The following is a 17,500-nucleotide window of genomic DNA, read 5'->3' as shown; positions in this document are numbered from 1 at the left end:
CAGCACCTCGTCCTCAAAGACCCGCGGCAGCTCACCTTCTCCTACCGAAACACGGTGAGGCCACAGTTTTCACGTTCACTCGATAAAACCTGGTCAGGACAGGGAGTTTCTGCTGTAACGAGTCATTGATTGAAATGTTGGACACAATAAAACTGTAAATACCTCCGCTCCTGCTCAAACACGTTAAAACCTCAAAGGAAGAGCGTAAAGATGTTCCCTCCCTGGCCGCCATTATTGATGATGACATTTTTTTTATATATATATAGAAGCTGATCCCTGTTCATTTTGTAATATTTCCCACAGCTTTCCAATAAAACACACACATTAACGCCCTCTAGTCATAAAGCAAATTTTGCCTGTTGTTGTTTTGGTTTTGCTTTTATTGTATTTAAGCTTTTCTTGCTTTGTTTTTTCTTTTTTGTTTTCATGTTTTCTCTGTGTTTTATTTTTCTTGATGTATTTCAGTGCCTCTGACTTGCTTTGTGTATGAATGGTGCTGTACACATAAACATGCCTGGCCTTGCCTGTGACACTAAAGCATGTAACCTGATGTATTGATCGTTCCCGATATTCCCTCCAGAAGCTGAGCAGCCAGCCGTTCCCCGGTTTGTCCTTCGACACCGACTACATGGTGCGAGTCGTTCCCTTCCCGACCTTCATGAACGACAGCTTCTTCCCTCCGTCCTTCCTCCGGACCAACTGTGAGTCCAGCGCTCTGCTCCTCCAAGCAACATCAGCGACTGATAAATGAAATGCCGATAAGAGAGCGATCAGAGCGTAGCCGTGCAGTTTGGCTCTGAGACGTTCTTATCACAAAATGTGGGATTAGAAAACATCGCTGAGCCAAAGGCGGCTGTGATTGGACAGGATTCTTGTTTTTTGGCTCAAGCTGAAACCGAGTAAATTCGAGCTGATATGTAAATCATAATCAGAATTAGAAATACTTTATTGATCCTTTTGGACAAACTGAGTAAAGTCTTTGAGTGAAGAAAATGAACAAGATGAAAATGGATTTAAATTGAACATTGTAATAACAGCAAAGACACGCTGTTTAAAACACACCTTCGTTAGGTTTTGTGACCCTGCCGAGCCAACCGGAGTGGCTGCGGTTCCTACAGTCCCAACGCCAGGCTCCGCCCACAACTCTCCCCATAGCTCCGCCCACAGCCCCGCCTCCGCCAAAGTTCGGCTGGGTTGAATAATGATAATGACACAAAGTGTTGCCGCACTTTTTTTAAACGAAATATTGTGATTCAGTTTCTGCAGACCTCTGTTGTTTGAGCCAAATGTGGAGACATAAAAGATTAAGATGTGTGTATTAAGTTAAATGTGTGTGTGTGTGTGTGTGTGTGTGTGTGTGTGTGTGTTTGTGTTGCAGCTTGTGAGGTCCTGCTGGGTCCGGACAACCTGGTGTGTAAACCATGTAAGTTCCTACCTGCATATCACACGCTTAAACACACACAGTCAGTTCATGTTGTTGTTGTTGGCTGCAGCGCTCCTCTGTCACCATGGTAACACTGACAACAGAATCACCGGAAACCATGGCAACGGCCAGGAGCAGCATCGTGGCTCGCAAGATCTGTAGAGGCCAAACTCTGCAGTTATAACAAAAGATTTAATATGTAACACTTGTAGAGCACGACTTAGCTAAATACAAGTAAATAAAGTTATTAATAGCAAAAAATCAAAAATAAAGTCATTAGTAAAGTTATTTATCATCACATTCAGGAGGCTTCATGTGTGATTTTATGCCAGATTTTCTTTGTTGGCAACTTTTCTGTTAATCCAAGACAACAAGATGTTTTCCCCTGCAGTGTGTGTGAGTAAATTAAATTAAACAGTCGTTTGTGAACCTCATTAATAAGCTTTCTATCAGGAAGGCCAGAAAAAAGGCAAATCAGGTCCACATGAAACTCTACATCAAAAATCACATTTTGTATTTTTTTAATTTTCACATTTTTTTTCCCATTTTTAATTTTTGTTTTCGTTTCAGTTTAGTTTCTTTTAGTTTCCAGAGTGGATTTGCCCATCTTAGTTTCAGTTTTATTGTTTAAAAATGTTTAGTTGTAGTTTAGTTTCCATTTTCAGAGTGGGTTTGCTCATTCCAGTTTAGTTTTTATTGTTTAAAATTGTTTAGTTTTAGTTCAGTCTTTATTAGTTTCAGTAATATTTTTAATTTGTTTGTCCCGTAGGGCAAGATTAAACTAAAGACTAAAACTAAAGACATTTTGTGTATATTTTTTTTGTTTTAGTTTGGTTAGTTTTGTAAGAACACAATATCATTTCAGGTATTTTTTTCTCTGAAGTCTAGTTTTTTTTTTTTCCAGTTAACTAAAGTGTTTTCTTACACCTACTTTTAGTTTTTAGTTTGGCGTTAGTGAACTATAATAATCAGTTTCAGTTTCTTGTTTGTACCTGTTCTTGCCTTCCTGCCATGAATTTCAAGGACTGCAATGAAAATAATTCTTGTGACTTTATTGCATTATCCTGACTAATTATATTGTATTGTATGCTCATGTGTGTACTTTACTTTTTAATTAGTCAAATCAATCAATCAACCTCAGTTTTACACTTCAGGCAGGGAGGAGACAGTTGTTCAGTTTGTGACGACAATGATAATTCTCATCTGAATCAACTGGCTCTGTTGATTTTTTTTGTTTTTGCTTTGTTTCTTGTTTTTGTTTTTGTTTTTGTTTTTGTTTGCATTCTGAAATATTTCACACCAGGCATTTTCTGCAGTTTCCACGCCAAGGTCCCTTTCCCACCAGGTCATGAAGGGAATAAAATCCAGTTAAACCTGCAAATTAAGTGATTGTTTGTGTGTGTGTGTGTGTGTGTGTGTGTGTGTGTGTGTGTGTGTGTGTGTGTGTGTGTGTGTGTGTGTGTGTGTGTGTGTGTGTGTGTGTGTGTGTGTGTGTGTGTGTGTGTGTGTGTGTGTGTGTGTGTGTGTGTGTGTGTGTGCAGTCTGGAAGCCGAAGACGCTGAACGTGTCCCAGCTGGGCTCAAACCTCCACGTGGTGTTCGACCACGCCCCGCCCTCCTTCAGCTTCAGCCTCTACTACATCTACTACAAACTGCGGCAGGACGGGCCGTTTAAACTGCAGCGCTGCAAGCCGGTGAGACGTCACACACACACACACACACACACACACACACACACACTGACCCGGTGCTCAGTCTGAACACACACACACACACACACACACAGCGAGGCGTCAGCTGACATGTTTGCATGTATTAATAAAGTTTGTGTTGTGCAGGAGCTGAGCCAGCCCAGGACGACGTGCGTGCTGCAGGACGTCGCCCCGGGAACCTACAACATCGAGGTGAACACACAAACCCCACAGGCCTCACTTTATAATGCAATGTGAAGTCAAACACGTCGAGCCGGCGTGGGCCTTTGGTCGTGTCCCGGTGGTTCTCAGAATCAGAATCAGAATCAGAATACTTTATTGATTTTTTGCTTGTTTTGCTTCATTTCCATAGAAATTCAAACGGGCAGAACCGGCGAGGGCCTTTTTCTCACACCCATTGCCATGACAACAGCTGTAGCGCAATTACTTTTCGTTACAATAACAACTCCCACTCAAAGTGTAAAGTAAAAAGAGCAAATAGTCAAGAAAAATAAAGAAAGGAATATAAATATAAATATAAATATAGATATATATAGAATAAAAAGAAAGAAAAAATATATGTACAAGTGCAAACATGGACAGGAGTTATTGCACTATAGGTTATTGCACATAAGTATGGTATTGAATATGGATTATTGCCATGGGAACAGCTGTGCACGTTCAGCTGATGTCACGGCGTTGGCGTTTTGGGAGGAGTTGAGTCTCACCCGGCAGGTTGCTTCAGTAACATTATGGACACCACAGCAGCTGATTGGGAGTCAATTAGCTCATATCTAATCAGCTAATATTAACGTTAGCCTGAGACATGAAATAATAAGTCATAAATCATCAAACAGGTTATTTATATAGCTCATTTAAATACAAGTGCGGCCCGAAGTGCTGCACAGTGTCAGACATCAGACAAAAATTAAAATAAGTTGCACACCATCAAATAAGAATGAAGAAGCTGGAACAAAATAAAAAAACAAAAAAACAAAGTAAGCCATAAAAACTGAGGTTTGAAACAAAATCAGCAATAAAATCAAATTCAGATTGATTAAAGTCATTAATACTGAATACAGTGATAAAGTAGAAAGTGTTTCTAAGCCAAGACAGGCTGTGAATTGGCCTCCAGTGATATTAAAGCTGATTTTAATTAATTTAACATGTAACTTAAACTTCCTCCTTGGTTGTTGCTGTGTGACGGAGAGATCCATCCTGCTGCTGCCAGCGTCACCGTGGAAGTTTCAATAAAGTTATTCAAACAAACTCCTCTGCCGACGTGGTGACATCAGTGCGCGCTACAGCTGTTGTCATGGCAACGGGTGTGAGAAAAAAAAGTCCCTCGCCGGTTCTGCCCATTTGAATTTCTATGGAAATGAAGCAAAACAAGCAACGTTTAGCCGTTATGTGGCCGTCACCAGCAGATGTTTGGTGTTTATATGTGAAAAATGATGAATCAGTCACTAAACTTGTAACTGATGAGAAAACGAATCGAATAATGAATGAATTGTGCATCACAGCAGAGAGCAGAGACACAGCTGAAGATAGAGGCTGTTTTCTTCTCAGGTTTCTGGTTAAAAAGGTCTCTGTGTCTTTGAGACAAACCGATCAAATACAAGATCAGTTAACTGATAGATTGATGATTGATTAACCAGCAGGCTCAGTGCCTTCCCTGTTAAAGTTCATGTGTGTGTCCTGTGTTCCCTGTCAGCTGAGAGACGACACCAACACGACCAGGAGGCAGACTCAGTACCACGTCAGCCAGAGTGAGACACACACACACACACACACACACACACACACACACGTCTTATAAACCAGGGTTTTCAAAGTGGGCTCCGGCCTCTAGGGGTTCTTCAGCAAAATTCTTTGAAACCTGCACAGATTCACTTAATTTCTTTTAAAAAACCTATATATATATAAAAAGGTAATGAGCAAATTAGCAAAAAATTAAGTAAATAAAAAATTACTACAAAGATATGAAAAAAATAAAGGAGAAAAAAGTAAAGTAATTATAAGAAAATTTGCAAAATCATCTTTAAAAAAAGAGTGCACTGATGTACTAGTATTTCTAAGGATTAAAATGATATATTAAAATATCAGATCAGTGATGCTGGATCTGATTTCTTGTTTTTTAAAAAAATCATCTCCTGACATCAGGTCCCTTCAGGGCAGACTCACCTCAGGTGTGCGTCTGCTGGTTATTGAAAAACTCAGGAAAAACTTTAGAGCCGCTGTTTTAAACTTCCTGTCCGGTCCGTGTTCTCCTGTTGTCTCATGCTGTGTGTTTGTTTCGTGCCCCAGTGCACTCGCCGTGGGCGGGGCCGATCCGAGCCATGGCCATCACGGTGCCGCTGGTCATCATGTCGGCCTTCGCCACGCTCTTCACCGTCATGTGTCGCAAGAAGCAGCAAGGTAAGAGCAGACGCTTGAGCAGATTAGATTAGATTCATCATTACCAGATTAATTTATAATCTCTCTTTTGTGTACATTACGTGTATTTCTGTAATCTTTCACATCTAAACTGATTTATTTATTCATTTTTTTTTCCATGTCATTCATTCTTGAAACACCATTAACCGGAACATTTTTGCCCCTCTGCTCTCAGAAAACATCTACAGCCAATTGGACGAGGAGAGCAGCGAGTCGTCCAATCACAGCGCAGCGTTGAGCACGGAGCGGCCGTGGCCCCGCCCCAAAGTCTTCCTGTGCTACTCGAGCAGAGACTGTCCCAAACACACCAGCGTCATCCAGAGCTTCGCCTACTTCCTGCAAGACTTCTGCGGCTGCGAGGTGAGAGAACGGCGGGCAGCGGGCCTTATGGGAAATGTAGTCTTCATTTATAATCGACACCAGCAGCACTGACAAAACCAACCAAGATGCACAGTGTGAGCTGCATATGTCAAAGTAATATTTTCCCACCAGCGTAATAAAAAACATTAATGTAATAACAATTTTCTCTGTGTAACATAATAAATTTCCTGCAAACGTAATGTAATACGTTGTTCCTGTAAACATGATAATTATTATATTGATGGGAGTTGCATAGGAGTCATACAGTTATATACACATCTGTGGATGAATGAAAGTTATCTATTACATTTTGAGTGTTTATCACTTTAGTTATCACTTCAGTTATTAAATTTTTGAAAACTGGAAATTGTAACCCTTTTGTTAATGTAAGTCATCCCAGTAATATTCTAATTATGAGATAAGAAGTCTGTAAAAAAACAAATGGAAGTCCGTGCCTTACATTTAAAATATATAGAAGGCACAGTAATAATTATCAGTTTAATTATCATTAATAGCATTCACATGTTACAGGCTTAGATTGTTTATGTCATCTTCCAACCTGTAAAGAAAGAAACCATACATATTTGTTCATGAATGTTTGTTTTCTTTAAAAAGCCTATTGATAATAATTGATTGTAAGGCTTAGGCACTTCCTGTTCACAATTTAAATCCTTTTCAGTGACCACCAAACATCTAAGAGTTTTTGAGAGTTATCCATCAAATTTTGATTATTATTATTATTAGTAGTAGTAGTAGTAGTAGTAGTAGTAGTATTTTCAGTTCAGTTGATTGATTGAGGTGATTGAAATAATTAATATTTTGTATATGGAGAGAAATATGCAGCCTTCTTTAATCTTTGACCGTCTGAAAAGTCGGCTGCCTCTGATCGGCTGTTTACCCCTTGACATGTGAAGCTCGTGATGAATTATGTTCAGCAGCAAAACAAACACTGTAATCTCAAACGCACCACAAAACTTCAGCCAGTCGTCGTGTCTTGCCTCGGCGTTACGGATGCGTTTCTTCCTGTTGAACAGTGTCCTCTGGACGCAGTGACCCTCTGAAACCTCAGTGGGCAGTTTCATTCATTTTGCTGTTGTGCCACCTTGTGGTCAGAGCTGTAAACTGACCAGGTGACATGTTGGTGCAGCACCACTATGAGTATTAATGAGTATTAATAAACTAATATATCTTAGATTTTTGATTCAGTTTTGCTGAATTTGGCTGGATTTCTCTGAGCGTGTGCTCTTGGCGTGTCTAGATTCCTGCAGAGAGCGCTGGAGAGAGAGAAATCTGTAAAAACAAAATGTTAAAAAATGGATAAATAAAACTCAATCAATTTTTTACATAATAAGATACGGTCTTAGCTAATTTTACTTCCAACATTTTGTGGTGAGATTTTTGTTAAGCCTGCGAAACCCAGGAGATTGTCAGTTTGCTTTTATTTTGAAAGGTTTTATTTAACCCACTGAACAAAATTCACCTTATTTCTTTTTCTTTTTTCCTTTTTTTGTTTTATCATTATTATTTTTTTAAAACCATATTTTCCGTAATTTTGTGATAATTTTCATTGTTTTCTTTATATATTTGTGGGGTAATTTTATGGTAATTGTCTTGTAATTACATTTAAATATATAATTGTAATAATTACAAACATTTATTATACTATATGGAATTTCTTTTGCTAATTTTCAGTATTTTTATTTATTTAGTAATTTATTTTACATTGCTTTATTTTGTTAATTTTGCTTCTTTGTGGTGTGGAGGGTGACAACTTTCAGTTTTGTACAAGTGATCTGCAGGGAACCCAGAAGCAGGAAACAAAGTTTGAGCTCTCAGCGCCCTCTAGTGGTCAGAAGTCACCTGGTGCAGCTTTAATGTGGGTTACTGTTGTGTGTTCAGGTGGTGTTGGACCTGTGGGAGCACCTGGAGATGTGCAGGGAGGGTCAGATGTCGTGGCTCAGCAGGCAGCTGGACGAGGCCAATTACATCATCACCATCTGCTCCAAGGGCCTACGGTAACCTCTGCTCTGTTCTACTGTGTTCTACTGTGTTCTACTGTGTTCTACTGGGTTCTAGTCTGTTCTAGTCTAGTCTAACCGGCTCTGTTCTCCCCTGTAGTTACTACGTCGAGAAGAAGAGTCGCCGAGGGAAGACGCCAGTCAGTCGTCGTGGCAACAACACCAGTTCCCCCGCCGGCGGAGCGAGCGGCGACCTGTTTGTCGTGGCTGCGGCCATGATCGCCGAGAAGCTGCGATTGGCTAAGCAGAGCGAGGGGGGCGGGGCCCAGGAGCTGAGTCGCTACATGACGGTTTACTTTGACTACTCGACGGAGAACGACGTCCCCACCATGTTGAGTCTGGCCTCCAGGTATCACCGTGGGATTATTGCTGCATATGCAACAGTGTGGGATTATTGCTGCATATGACACAAAGGGATTTTTACTTTCTTGCTTTATATTCTTCCATTTTCCCCCGTGTTAAGATGGGTTTTTTGGGTGGAGTTGTTTTCTTGCCTGCTATTAGGATTAACTCCAGTAGTAAATAAACTTGAATTTACAATTTTATCCAGATTATTACTGCATACAATACCATGGAATTATTATTGGACACTAAACATAATCCCAGAAGACATATGTTTTTTAATATATATCCATTGTATATCCATCTTGGATAAATTTCGCTATCTGAAATTAATTAGTCAGTATTTTGAACCCACAGATAATCAAAAACAGGACAATTGTGTTTTCAGATGACTCCCTCATGAAACAGTAAACCAGAAAGTGCTCTATCCATAAATCATGAGAGTGATGAAACAAAGTTCAGAGTGGAAGCACTATTAATGTTTATCCATTTTCTTCTTGAGATTTAACGGCACTTTATTTCTGTGTTCAGGTTCAAGTTGATGGACCAGCTGCCGCAGCTCTTCAGTCGTCTGCACTCCGGCCCGTCCAGCCTGGCGGAGCGCGAGCCGCAGCCTCCCAACATCTCCAGGAGGAACTACTTCAGGAGCAAGTCGGGACGCTCGCTGTACGTGGCCATCTGCAACATGCACCAGCACATCAGCCAGAACCCAGACTGGTTTGAGAAGCAGCTCGCTCCTGTTGGAGACCCCTCCACCTCCACGGTGTCCTCCTCTTCCTCGTCACCTTCGTCTCCGGCCCTCCCCGTCCCAGGCATTCCTCCGAAGTCCTCCTGCTCCTCCACGTCTCCTCCTAAAGACAGGTTTGACTCCGGCCTGGTGCTGAACGAGGTGGTGGTGAGGACTCCGTCGCTGGAGGGCGGAGAGGGAGCGCTGAGGAGGAACGTGCTCCTGCTGGCCCCGGGCTCCGGCTCTGGCTCCGGCTCCAGTCTGAGCCTCCACCTGAGTCCCAGTGCCAGTCCTGGTCTCTGTCCCAGCCCCAGCCTGCCCCGCTGCTCCCTGTCCCGGCCAGGGTCCACCTCAAGGTACTCCAAAGGCTTTCAAAAGGAGAATGCTGGTGTTAATGCAGTTTTTCTGATTGCTGCTGATGTCTATGAACTTCAGAAGGTCCTTCTCTCTGCTCTGCTGCAGATTTCCTCTGATCAAAACAGAGCTCAGTCAGCACATTAACTGAAATCATTCAAGAAACATGAAATCATGAACACAGTATTGTGAAAAAAATGTTTAATAGAACAGGAATTCCCCACATTCTCGAAAACCTGGGAAATTTTATTGACTGGATTTCCAGACATGGAAAATTTGAAAAGTGATTAATTGTCCTGACAATATCAGTGAGATCGTGGAGAGTTGGGCTGGTCTCACATTTTAGCCACTGATGCTGCGTTAGCGTGCTCGCTCACACCTCGCTGCTGTGTTTTGATGTTCTGCCGCGTCAAATGAAAAAACTGGGGCGCACCGGTAGCTCACGAGATAGAGCGCGTACTGCTTGTTAAGGCTGAGTCCTGACCACAACATAAGTCCTCGAATCTGGATAATTATTTTCTCAAAATAATCCTGAAAGAATCCAGAACCCTGTAGAATCACTTTAGATTGTGTTGTCCATTTATTGCTTCCTTTCATTAGTCAGTATTATGAAAATGTTATTTTTATTATCAGAAGTTCATAATTTCACTTACTTATATTTTGATCGGCATATTTGACTTTTACTGACTTCAAGTTAAATTTGATTTGAGGTCAAACTGAGAGTGCTGTTGTTTTTTTTCATTTTCTCTCAACATGACCATCACACAGTTAATTATTGGATTTAATCTGGCTTTGACTGTGGCATTAATGTTAGGAAAATGCCTGCCTTTAATTTAATTTCCTCTTGGTGTTTTCTGCTCGTGCAGGTCGACGTCTGGAATATCTGGCCTGCTGCCTGGAGAATCTTCCTCCTCCTCCTCCTCCTCTTCTGCTCCCTCCATCCTTCAGGACGGGGTTTGCCCCTCCCCACGTCCCTCCCCGCCCCCGCTCCCCCAGGGAGAGGAAGAGGTCCCGCCTCCTCCAGAGGTCCCGCCTCCTCGTGACTCAGGGATCTACGATTCGTCGGTCCCTTCCTCGGAGCTTTCCATTCCCCTGATGGACGGGCTGTCACATGACCAGGCTGACTCCTCCTCCCTCGCCGACAGCGAATCATCTTCCTCCGGGCTGGGTAAGGCTGACCTCTCCCTGGCTAATGTTTTGGAAATTGACTTTAATATTTTCAACAAAGAAGCTTGTTTGTCTGTTTAAAGCTGCTAGTCTTTATTTAAATGTTGTTTCACTGAAAATAAGACCAGGTAACAAACATTGGCTGTTACTCTCCTGTAGAGCCACAAGCCAGAGTTTAGATTATGAGAGATTATGAGAGAGATTATGTTGTGTGAACGCTATCTTTAGACAGTTTGTTGAAAAGTTACATTTGTTAAAAGTAAAGCTGGTTATATGTAAATTATATAAGCACATAAAATTAAAATTGCTGTATTTTAAAGTTTTAAAAAGCAACTGAAAATTTAGCAGTTTTAAATAAAACAGAATCACAGTAATAGCTCATAACAGTTTAACAACTGATGTTACTGCAAACATACACTCAGTGAGGGCTCAGCAATACATTTAGCAGAGCTGGCTATGCTAAAGTTAAATTCTTAAGAGTTAAACCAGTGGACAATGAAAAAGTATTACTAACTATGAGCAAAAGCAAAATCAATCTGATTTGTAAGCTAACACGACTCAGCAGGAAACCAAGGAAATAATTATCTGGTATAGCTAACCAAACGCTTGAAAATCAGTTTGTAGGACACAGGGTTCTCTGACATGACTGTTCAACAAGGACATAATGAAAATCCTACAGGGCTCTACAGGACAAAGCAGCATGGGGACGTTTTTAATGCTTTAATGCTCGAGCTCAGTGTTCCCTAACCCAATCCTCAAGGACCGCCTGTCCCGCAGGTTTTGGTTTCAGCTCTACTCTTGCACACCTGACCCAATTAAGGCCCACGCATCTTCCTGCACGCCCTGTTCAGGTAGATCGGCTTCAACCAGTCAGCATGAAGCCCTTAAATGGATCAGGTGTGCAAGAGCAGAGCTGAAACAGAAACCTGCAGGACAGGCGGTCCTTGAGGAACACTGGGCTAGCCGACCAAAATATTCTCACCACCTCAAAGGTTAGAAATAAATTGGTAATATGAACCTGTTTTGTGTGTGTGTGTGTGTGTGTGTGTGTGTGTGTGTGTGTGTGTGTGTGTGTGTGTCGTTAGGTGACGAGGAGCCGCCTGCTGTCGCCTCTCTGCACTGCAGCGTGGCCACCGTGTGCAAGGCCGGGCTGCACCACCATCGCCACCTAGAGCACGGCGATGGACTTAAACCTGTGGCATCGTTGTAGTGCACATCTCCGCCCGGCCAATCAAAAGTACTAGACAAGTGATGTCATCGAAAGGGGCGGAAATGTATCACTTTTAGACCAGAATCCTTTTGCGGAACCGGAATCGATTACAAGGCACTGCAGCACTGGTTGTCTATGGCAACTGCCTTCTAGAACACTGGCCTCCAGTAGCTATGGCAACTGTTGCGTTCTAGAACACTGGCCTCCAGTAGCTATGGCAACCGTTGAGTTCTAGAACACTGGCCCTGGGTAACTACAATAACCGCTACATTGCAGAGGACGATGGGAACCACTTGGCCTAGAGCTCTGGTTCCTTGTTACTGTGGTAACCACTGTGCTCTACTGGGCAGTCGTTTCTACGGTAACCACTGTTCTGGTCTTGTATTGTCCCACTGAGATTCCTGTTTTTTCATTGGCCGACCCAGCGTGACCCTTTGGTTCTCCCCGATTGGAGGAAAAAGTTAAAGGAGATGCATCACTCGTCGGAACTTCCTGGAAATCCAAACGCCGGCGGAGCAAACCGGTTTAGACCAAAGACTGATCCAGCGCCGTGTCGTGATTGGTTGATAGATCGCTGAATCGTGTACGATTATTGGCAGGTTGGGTTTAGGCAGTGCTTCCTTCCTTCCTTCCTTCCTTCCTTCCTTCCTTTTTCCTTCCTCGTGGTAGCAGCTGTTGGGCTTTGTGTTTGTGTTCCTGTTGAGTTAATTTATTCCTGACGGATGGTGACGTGCGGTACTGGAACACAACGCTGAAACACACTGTGGGATCTGAAACAACGAATCTCAGCAACAGGCAACATAGAGAGACAGATTTACAAAATATAAATATGCAAATGCTTTCCTGTGACACTGCCCACCGAGTTTCCCGCCAGTGGAAACAGGTAGTATTGTCAGCATTTTGGAACGCAGCCTTAAATTCATCATCGACTGTTCACTGAAGCATCTCATTTAGTCAACGAAGCACTGATGTCTCCTACTGTCCTTTTAAAAAGTACCATCATTTGGTTTCTTGTCGTTCGCTGGTACATTTCTCATCTTCAAACCAAACTTTTCAGAACTTGCCAATGAAGTCCTGAAGAAAATATTGCCTGTGCCCATCGCCTGAGAGCAACTCCAGCATCTATAGAGGGATGGGAGAGGAGCAAAACCACCAAAAAAATAATTCTCTGTGATTGCTAAAGCATTAAACATGCACAGGAGACAGATCAGAGATGATTTGGTGCCAAATCTTCATCAGCCCAAGGGCCAAATGAACAAAAAGTTGGAAGTTCCTTTAACCCCCAAAACACTTGGGAGTTGATGAGAAGATCCAGACTGTCTGTAGGTGGGAGGTTCTGTGTTATTAAGATGGAATTTTCAGCCAAGACTGAGCCTTGTCATAAGGTTTTAAGTATTTTAGAAATCATACACACATGATATAACAGTGATAGAAGTAAGATTTTATCAACATTCATATGATTTTTCACACTGATGTTTCTGGCCATGGAGGGAAACCGTACCAGTGCACTAACCAGTGGCCAGTAGTCTTGTTTTTTGTTTTGGTCTAGTGCCGGTTTCCCTCTGGCAGAAGATGAAATGGAGATTTATTAGGACTGAAGCGAGACGGTGCATAACATATTTTAATAACAACATCACTCTTACCTTTAACGTTAATGTGTTATTAACATATGCAGCATGAACGAGGAGCATGTGTGTGTGTTTGAGAGATGTGGTGAAAATGAGGAGTCACTGCAGCAACAGACAGTGTAACCGTGTAATGAAGTAACTTTTCAAAATGTGCCAGAATTATTCACAAAATGTAATAAAAGGATTAAAACTTATAATTTATTATGAATTTATCAGTGGATAATCTGTTATCTTCACACTTAAATTATTTTTAATGTTAACAATTCGTTAGTACATTAATTGGCCGCTATAAGAGCACTATAAAGAGCATGAATTGATCGCATAATCATGTTTTATTATATTTTGAACCCATTTAGAAGGACATCGTCTTACATTTTGACCAGTTATGAAAATGATTACTACATTATCTGTTGCTCCAGTCATTTTTACAACCGTGTGGTTCTCCATAATCTCTGTCTCATGACTGGATTGGATTCCTGTGGGTTATGATAATGTATTTAAAATGTCTATAAAGTAGTTTTATCATTCTGACTTCAAGGATTCAGCCGCTGTGGATGGGAGAGCGCTGACCTCTGACCTCTGGCTCAGAGGCAGGTTTGGCTTCATTGAAGGGAAGGTCCAGCATTTTCTTGTAAATATGCTTTTATATTTTTTTGTTATTATTATTATTTTTTTAATATTCTTGGAAACGTCCCTTCTGTTGCAGTTCTGTATAGTTAGATTTTTATTTTCCTGTATTATTTTTTTCTACATTTTGTATAATTTTTGTACTGTTTTATAGTACTGTACTGTAGGAAATAAATAATCCACCCAGTAAAACTTTTTTTTCAGTGTTGGATGCTTTGCGTTTGAGTCTGGGCTGAGCTACACACTACAAACATGAGGTTATAGGGTTTGATAAGGCTCTATCAGTAAGATATTGATCAATATTATAAAGTCATAGCAATCTCATCACACCTAAGACGCAGTACTGTAATTACTACATTGATACATTTTTAGACCACTGGACACTGAAACTCCACTGAAATTAGTAACAGTAATAGTTGTCATGAGTTCAAAATAATTTCATAGCAGCTAAAAAAGCGAATATTTTATTTACATAACACCTTTCATACAGAGGGTGTGGCTCAAAGTGCTTAACAAAGAAGTAAAAAAAAAAAAAAACTAGAATCAAAATAAAAACAAGTCCAAGTACTGCACAATAAAACCAGGCAACTGAAAAACAAACGTTAGAGGCAGAAAAAGAACAAATGTCAGTAAAATATGTAAAAGATGGAGATTAAACAAAGGAAGACATAGAAACAATAAAATATACAAAGGAACAGAATAAAAGAACAAAGGGAGCGTGACAGTTAAAAGTAATGTTGAATAAATACGTTTTCAGTTGTGGTTCACAGAGCCTCCATCACGTGTTCTCCTGCTGCAGCTGCTTTCTGTTGTTTTGAGTGTAATCTTATTTAATCTGCATCAGGCGAACAGGTTGCAGTTCATTGTAAAATACACACACACTGATGCATGCACAGTCGGATGGGCGTTGCCATAGCGACGAGTGGACGGCTCTATAGTGTGTGTGCTGCGGAGCGTCAACACATGAAACAACATGAGCCTCTAAAAGAGACAGACAGACACACACACAGGAGGTTACAGCCTGCTCTTCAAATTAGAAAAAAAAAAAAACTGGTCACTTTTAGAGGAAAAATGACAACAACAACTACAAAGGACAGTGCACAGAAAACAGAAATAATCTTGAAATATTAGATTTAAAATGGAATAAAACTTTGCTGAGAAAAAGAGGGTTCCTACAGGATCTTGAGAAACCGTTCCAGCGGCTGTATGGAATCATAAATCCTCTGTGAACCCTCTGACTAGTTAAAATACAAATAAAAAGTAGTAAATCAGTTCATAAAATATTCCATCTAACACTTCATGTGTTCCTAAAGGGTTCCTTACAGCACAATGAAGGGTTCTGCGGTGACTCATGACTGAAGAACCTTTTTCTGATGCATGAAGGAACTCTTTTTGTTGGGATGGTCACCAGGCACCCTGTGACAGATTCCATGGTTTTTATGCTGCATGGCTTCTTCTGCATGGAAGACTATCTCGCCAATGCTATATTTTAGGATCCAATTATTCTCTTTCCATTTAATATGATGAAATATAAAGAAACTTGGACCACTCTTCATAAAAAGTCGTTTTTAACCTGCAGCAGTGACAGAGTAAAGATGATTTGAGCTGAGATCAGTCAGAATAGACAAACATAAGTCAAAGCAGAAAACTGTTTAAAGTCCAAACATAAAAAACACATATTGCACCACTGGTTGAAGGGTTAAAAGAGTCTCTTTGAAGAGTTTTGCAGGCTGACAGCCTCTGGATATGATCTGTTTCAGAATCTATAAATTCTGCTGTTAATGCTCCTCAGTGTTTTATGGGAGGAGAGGAAATTAAAGAGGTCACAAGCTGGGCGAGAAGGGCTCTTTTAAATTTTGAGGCTTTAACAGTGGAACCTGGAGTGACATCATCATGAACCACTTGGTAAGTCTGAATTCATCACAGTAACATCCCTCTAAAGTTGACCAGTTCTGTAAACCTTGGCCTAACGTCCTCTGTTCTCAGAGATGCTCCTACTTCCACCGATGAAAATGAGGCTAAGAAAAGCCCTTTATTTAAAAAAAACAAAAAAAACACAGGCAACAAAAACATGTACGAGCAGTGCATGAGGAATGTAGAACTGTGTCTGGATGTGTGGCAATGTATGTGAAAAATGAAATGCAAGCAACTGCCATGCCCGCTGTGGGAGTGGGAGTCTCAGCTGTCTGGAGAGTGAGGGGTGTGTGTGCCACTGATGACCCTCCAGCCAAAACTAGTCCCTGCAAAACAAAGAAAACACACAACACACTAAAAAAGCAACAGGGGCCCCTAGTGCCCGGCTGCAGGGGTCGTCACACGAGTCTTTGATGGCAGCTGCAGGTGCTGCGTCCGGCCCTGAGAGTTAAACCAGGAGACAGAAACCAACTGGCACCTCAGTTACGACTTGACGTCTAAAGGGGAAGAGATCTCTGTTTGCTCTGTGAAAACAGCAATGAGCCGCGATGTTTGTGTCTGGAAAATAGCTTTACAGAGCCGACGGTTCACACTTGCAAATTGTTGTGCCATAAAGTTTCCTATTCTGCTGCCTATAATGCTCAGCTTGTCTTGTTGTTACAATAGAGGTGTTCATTCACTTCAATGTTTGGCATTGAGCTCATAGTTAGTGCTGCTGTTGGACTGGACTGCATTATTTTGAGAGGTGTTTCCAATATTCTGTCCCCCCTCATGTATATAAATAGGGAGGACAAAAAATTAGAAACACCTCTCAGTATAATGTAGTCCAGTAGCAGACCTCTGCAAACTACAACCTCAGTAATAAACACAGAATTAAAGTGACACATTCTGCACAATGTCAACACAAACTGAACATTAGAAACTTTGTTGAAAGGTAGAGTTTATGGCAGAGCTGCTGATCTGAACCTGAATCAAACTGGACAGCTGGAGCTGATGAAGTGGACACTATCAATCCCACTGGATTAAAAGTGTTTTATATCACCAGCAGTTTTTGTTTGATTGGGATTTACGTTTGTCTTGAACACATCTGTCACCAGTGACCAGGGATGACGGGTATAAATGCACTTTTACAATATTTTACAATAAAGATGTGAAAATTATTGTGAAAAAAACATACAGCAGATTGTTTGAAATTTTTGGTGGGAGCTAGTGCAGCAACAGCACCAAATACTAGAAAATAGAATAGAATAGAAAAACACAGGATCAGCGTCAGCCTCCAGTCATGGGTGAATTCATTCAGCCCTCAGGAAGACTAACACAGTAACGGGACGTCCAGTGAAGTGGGGAAGTGAGGTGGTGAGCGGCAAAAAAGCTTGAAGCCAGGAGTGGGGGTGACAATGGCAGCGTTGCATGAACGAGGTGGATTATGCAGTTGATCATCCATTTTCTTTGACGTCCGGGTTAAAAACTGGAAGTGAAGAGACTGCAGGCACATTGAAAACATGATGTTCAAATGACACAAAAGCAAAAACGACAAAGTTGTCAGTTTTGAGTCACTTGGTTTCAATGAAAGATTTCACTTTTCTGCTCCTCAGACTTGGTTT

At 41.3% G+C, this 17,500-nt stretch overlaps 2 protein-coding genes and 1 long non-coding RNA gene across 3 annotated transcripts in view; 1 reads left to right on the top strand and 2 right to left on the bottom strand.

Annotated features, from left to right (window-relative positions):
• Positions 1-14,182, top strand: part of il17rd (interleukin 17 receptor D) — a 40,340-nt gene extending 26,158 nt beyond the window's left edge. Inside the window, exons 4-16 of the mRNA XM_030052380.1 lie at positions 1-54; positions 581-701; positions 1,379-1,423; positions 2,965-3,116; positions 3,261-3,326; positions 4,828-4,882; positions 5,421-5,531; positions 5,725-5,909; positions 7,809-7,924; positions 8,028-8,276; positions 8,801-9,352; positions 10,217-10,518; positions 11,603-14,182. The exon at positions 1-54 is cut by the window's left edge and continues 65 nt beyond it. Of these exons, the coding sequence (XP_029908240.1) occupies positions 1-54; positions 581-701; positions 1,379-1,423; positions 2,965-3,116; positions 3,261-3,326; positions 4,828-4,882; positions 5,421-5,531; positions 5,725-5,909; positions 7,809-7,924; positions 8,028-8,276; positions 8,801-9,352; positions 10,217-10,518; positions 11,603-11,727 (2,133 nt within the window). The 3' untranslated portion in view covers positions 11,728-14,182. The remainder of the gene's footprint in view (positions 55-580; positions 702-1,378; positions 1,424-2,964; positions 3,117-3,260; positions 3,327-4,827; positions 4,883-5,420; positions 5,532-5,724; positions 5,910-7,808; positions 7,925-8,027; positions 8,277-8,800; positions 9,353-10,216; positions 10,519-11,602) is intronic.
• The window catches only part of LOC115359829 (zinc finger protein 585A-like), a 1,044,768-nt gene that overhangs the window by 254,564 nt on the left and 772,704 nt on the right, over positions 1-17,500 (bottom strand). The gene's annotated exons all lie outside the window — the stretch shown is intronic.
• Positions 12,252-17,500, bottom strand: part of LOC115359775 (uncharacterized) — a 19,423-nt gene continuing 14,174 nt past the window's right edge. Inside the window, exon 3 of the long non-coding RNA XR_003928279.1 lies at positions 12,252-12,264. This is a non-coding gene — a long non-coding RNA (uncharacterized LOC115359775). The remainder of the gene's footprint in view (positions 12,265-17,500) is intronic.

The sequence above is a fragment of the Myripristis murdjan genome, chromosome 5 (assembly GCF_902150065.1).
Source record: "Myripristis murdjan chromosome 5, fMyrMur1.1, whole genome shotgun sequence".
Lineage (NCBI taxonomy): Eukaryota > Metazoa > Chordata > Actinopteri > Holocentriformes > Holocentridae > Myripristis > Myripristis murdjan.
This window is presented reverse-complemented; position numbering and strand designations above follow the sequence as displayed.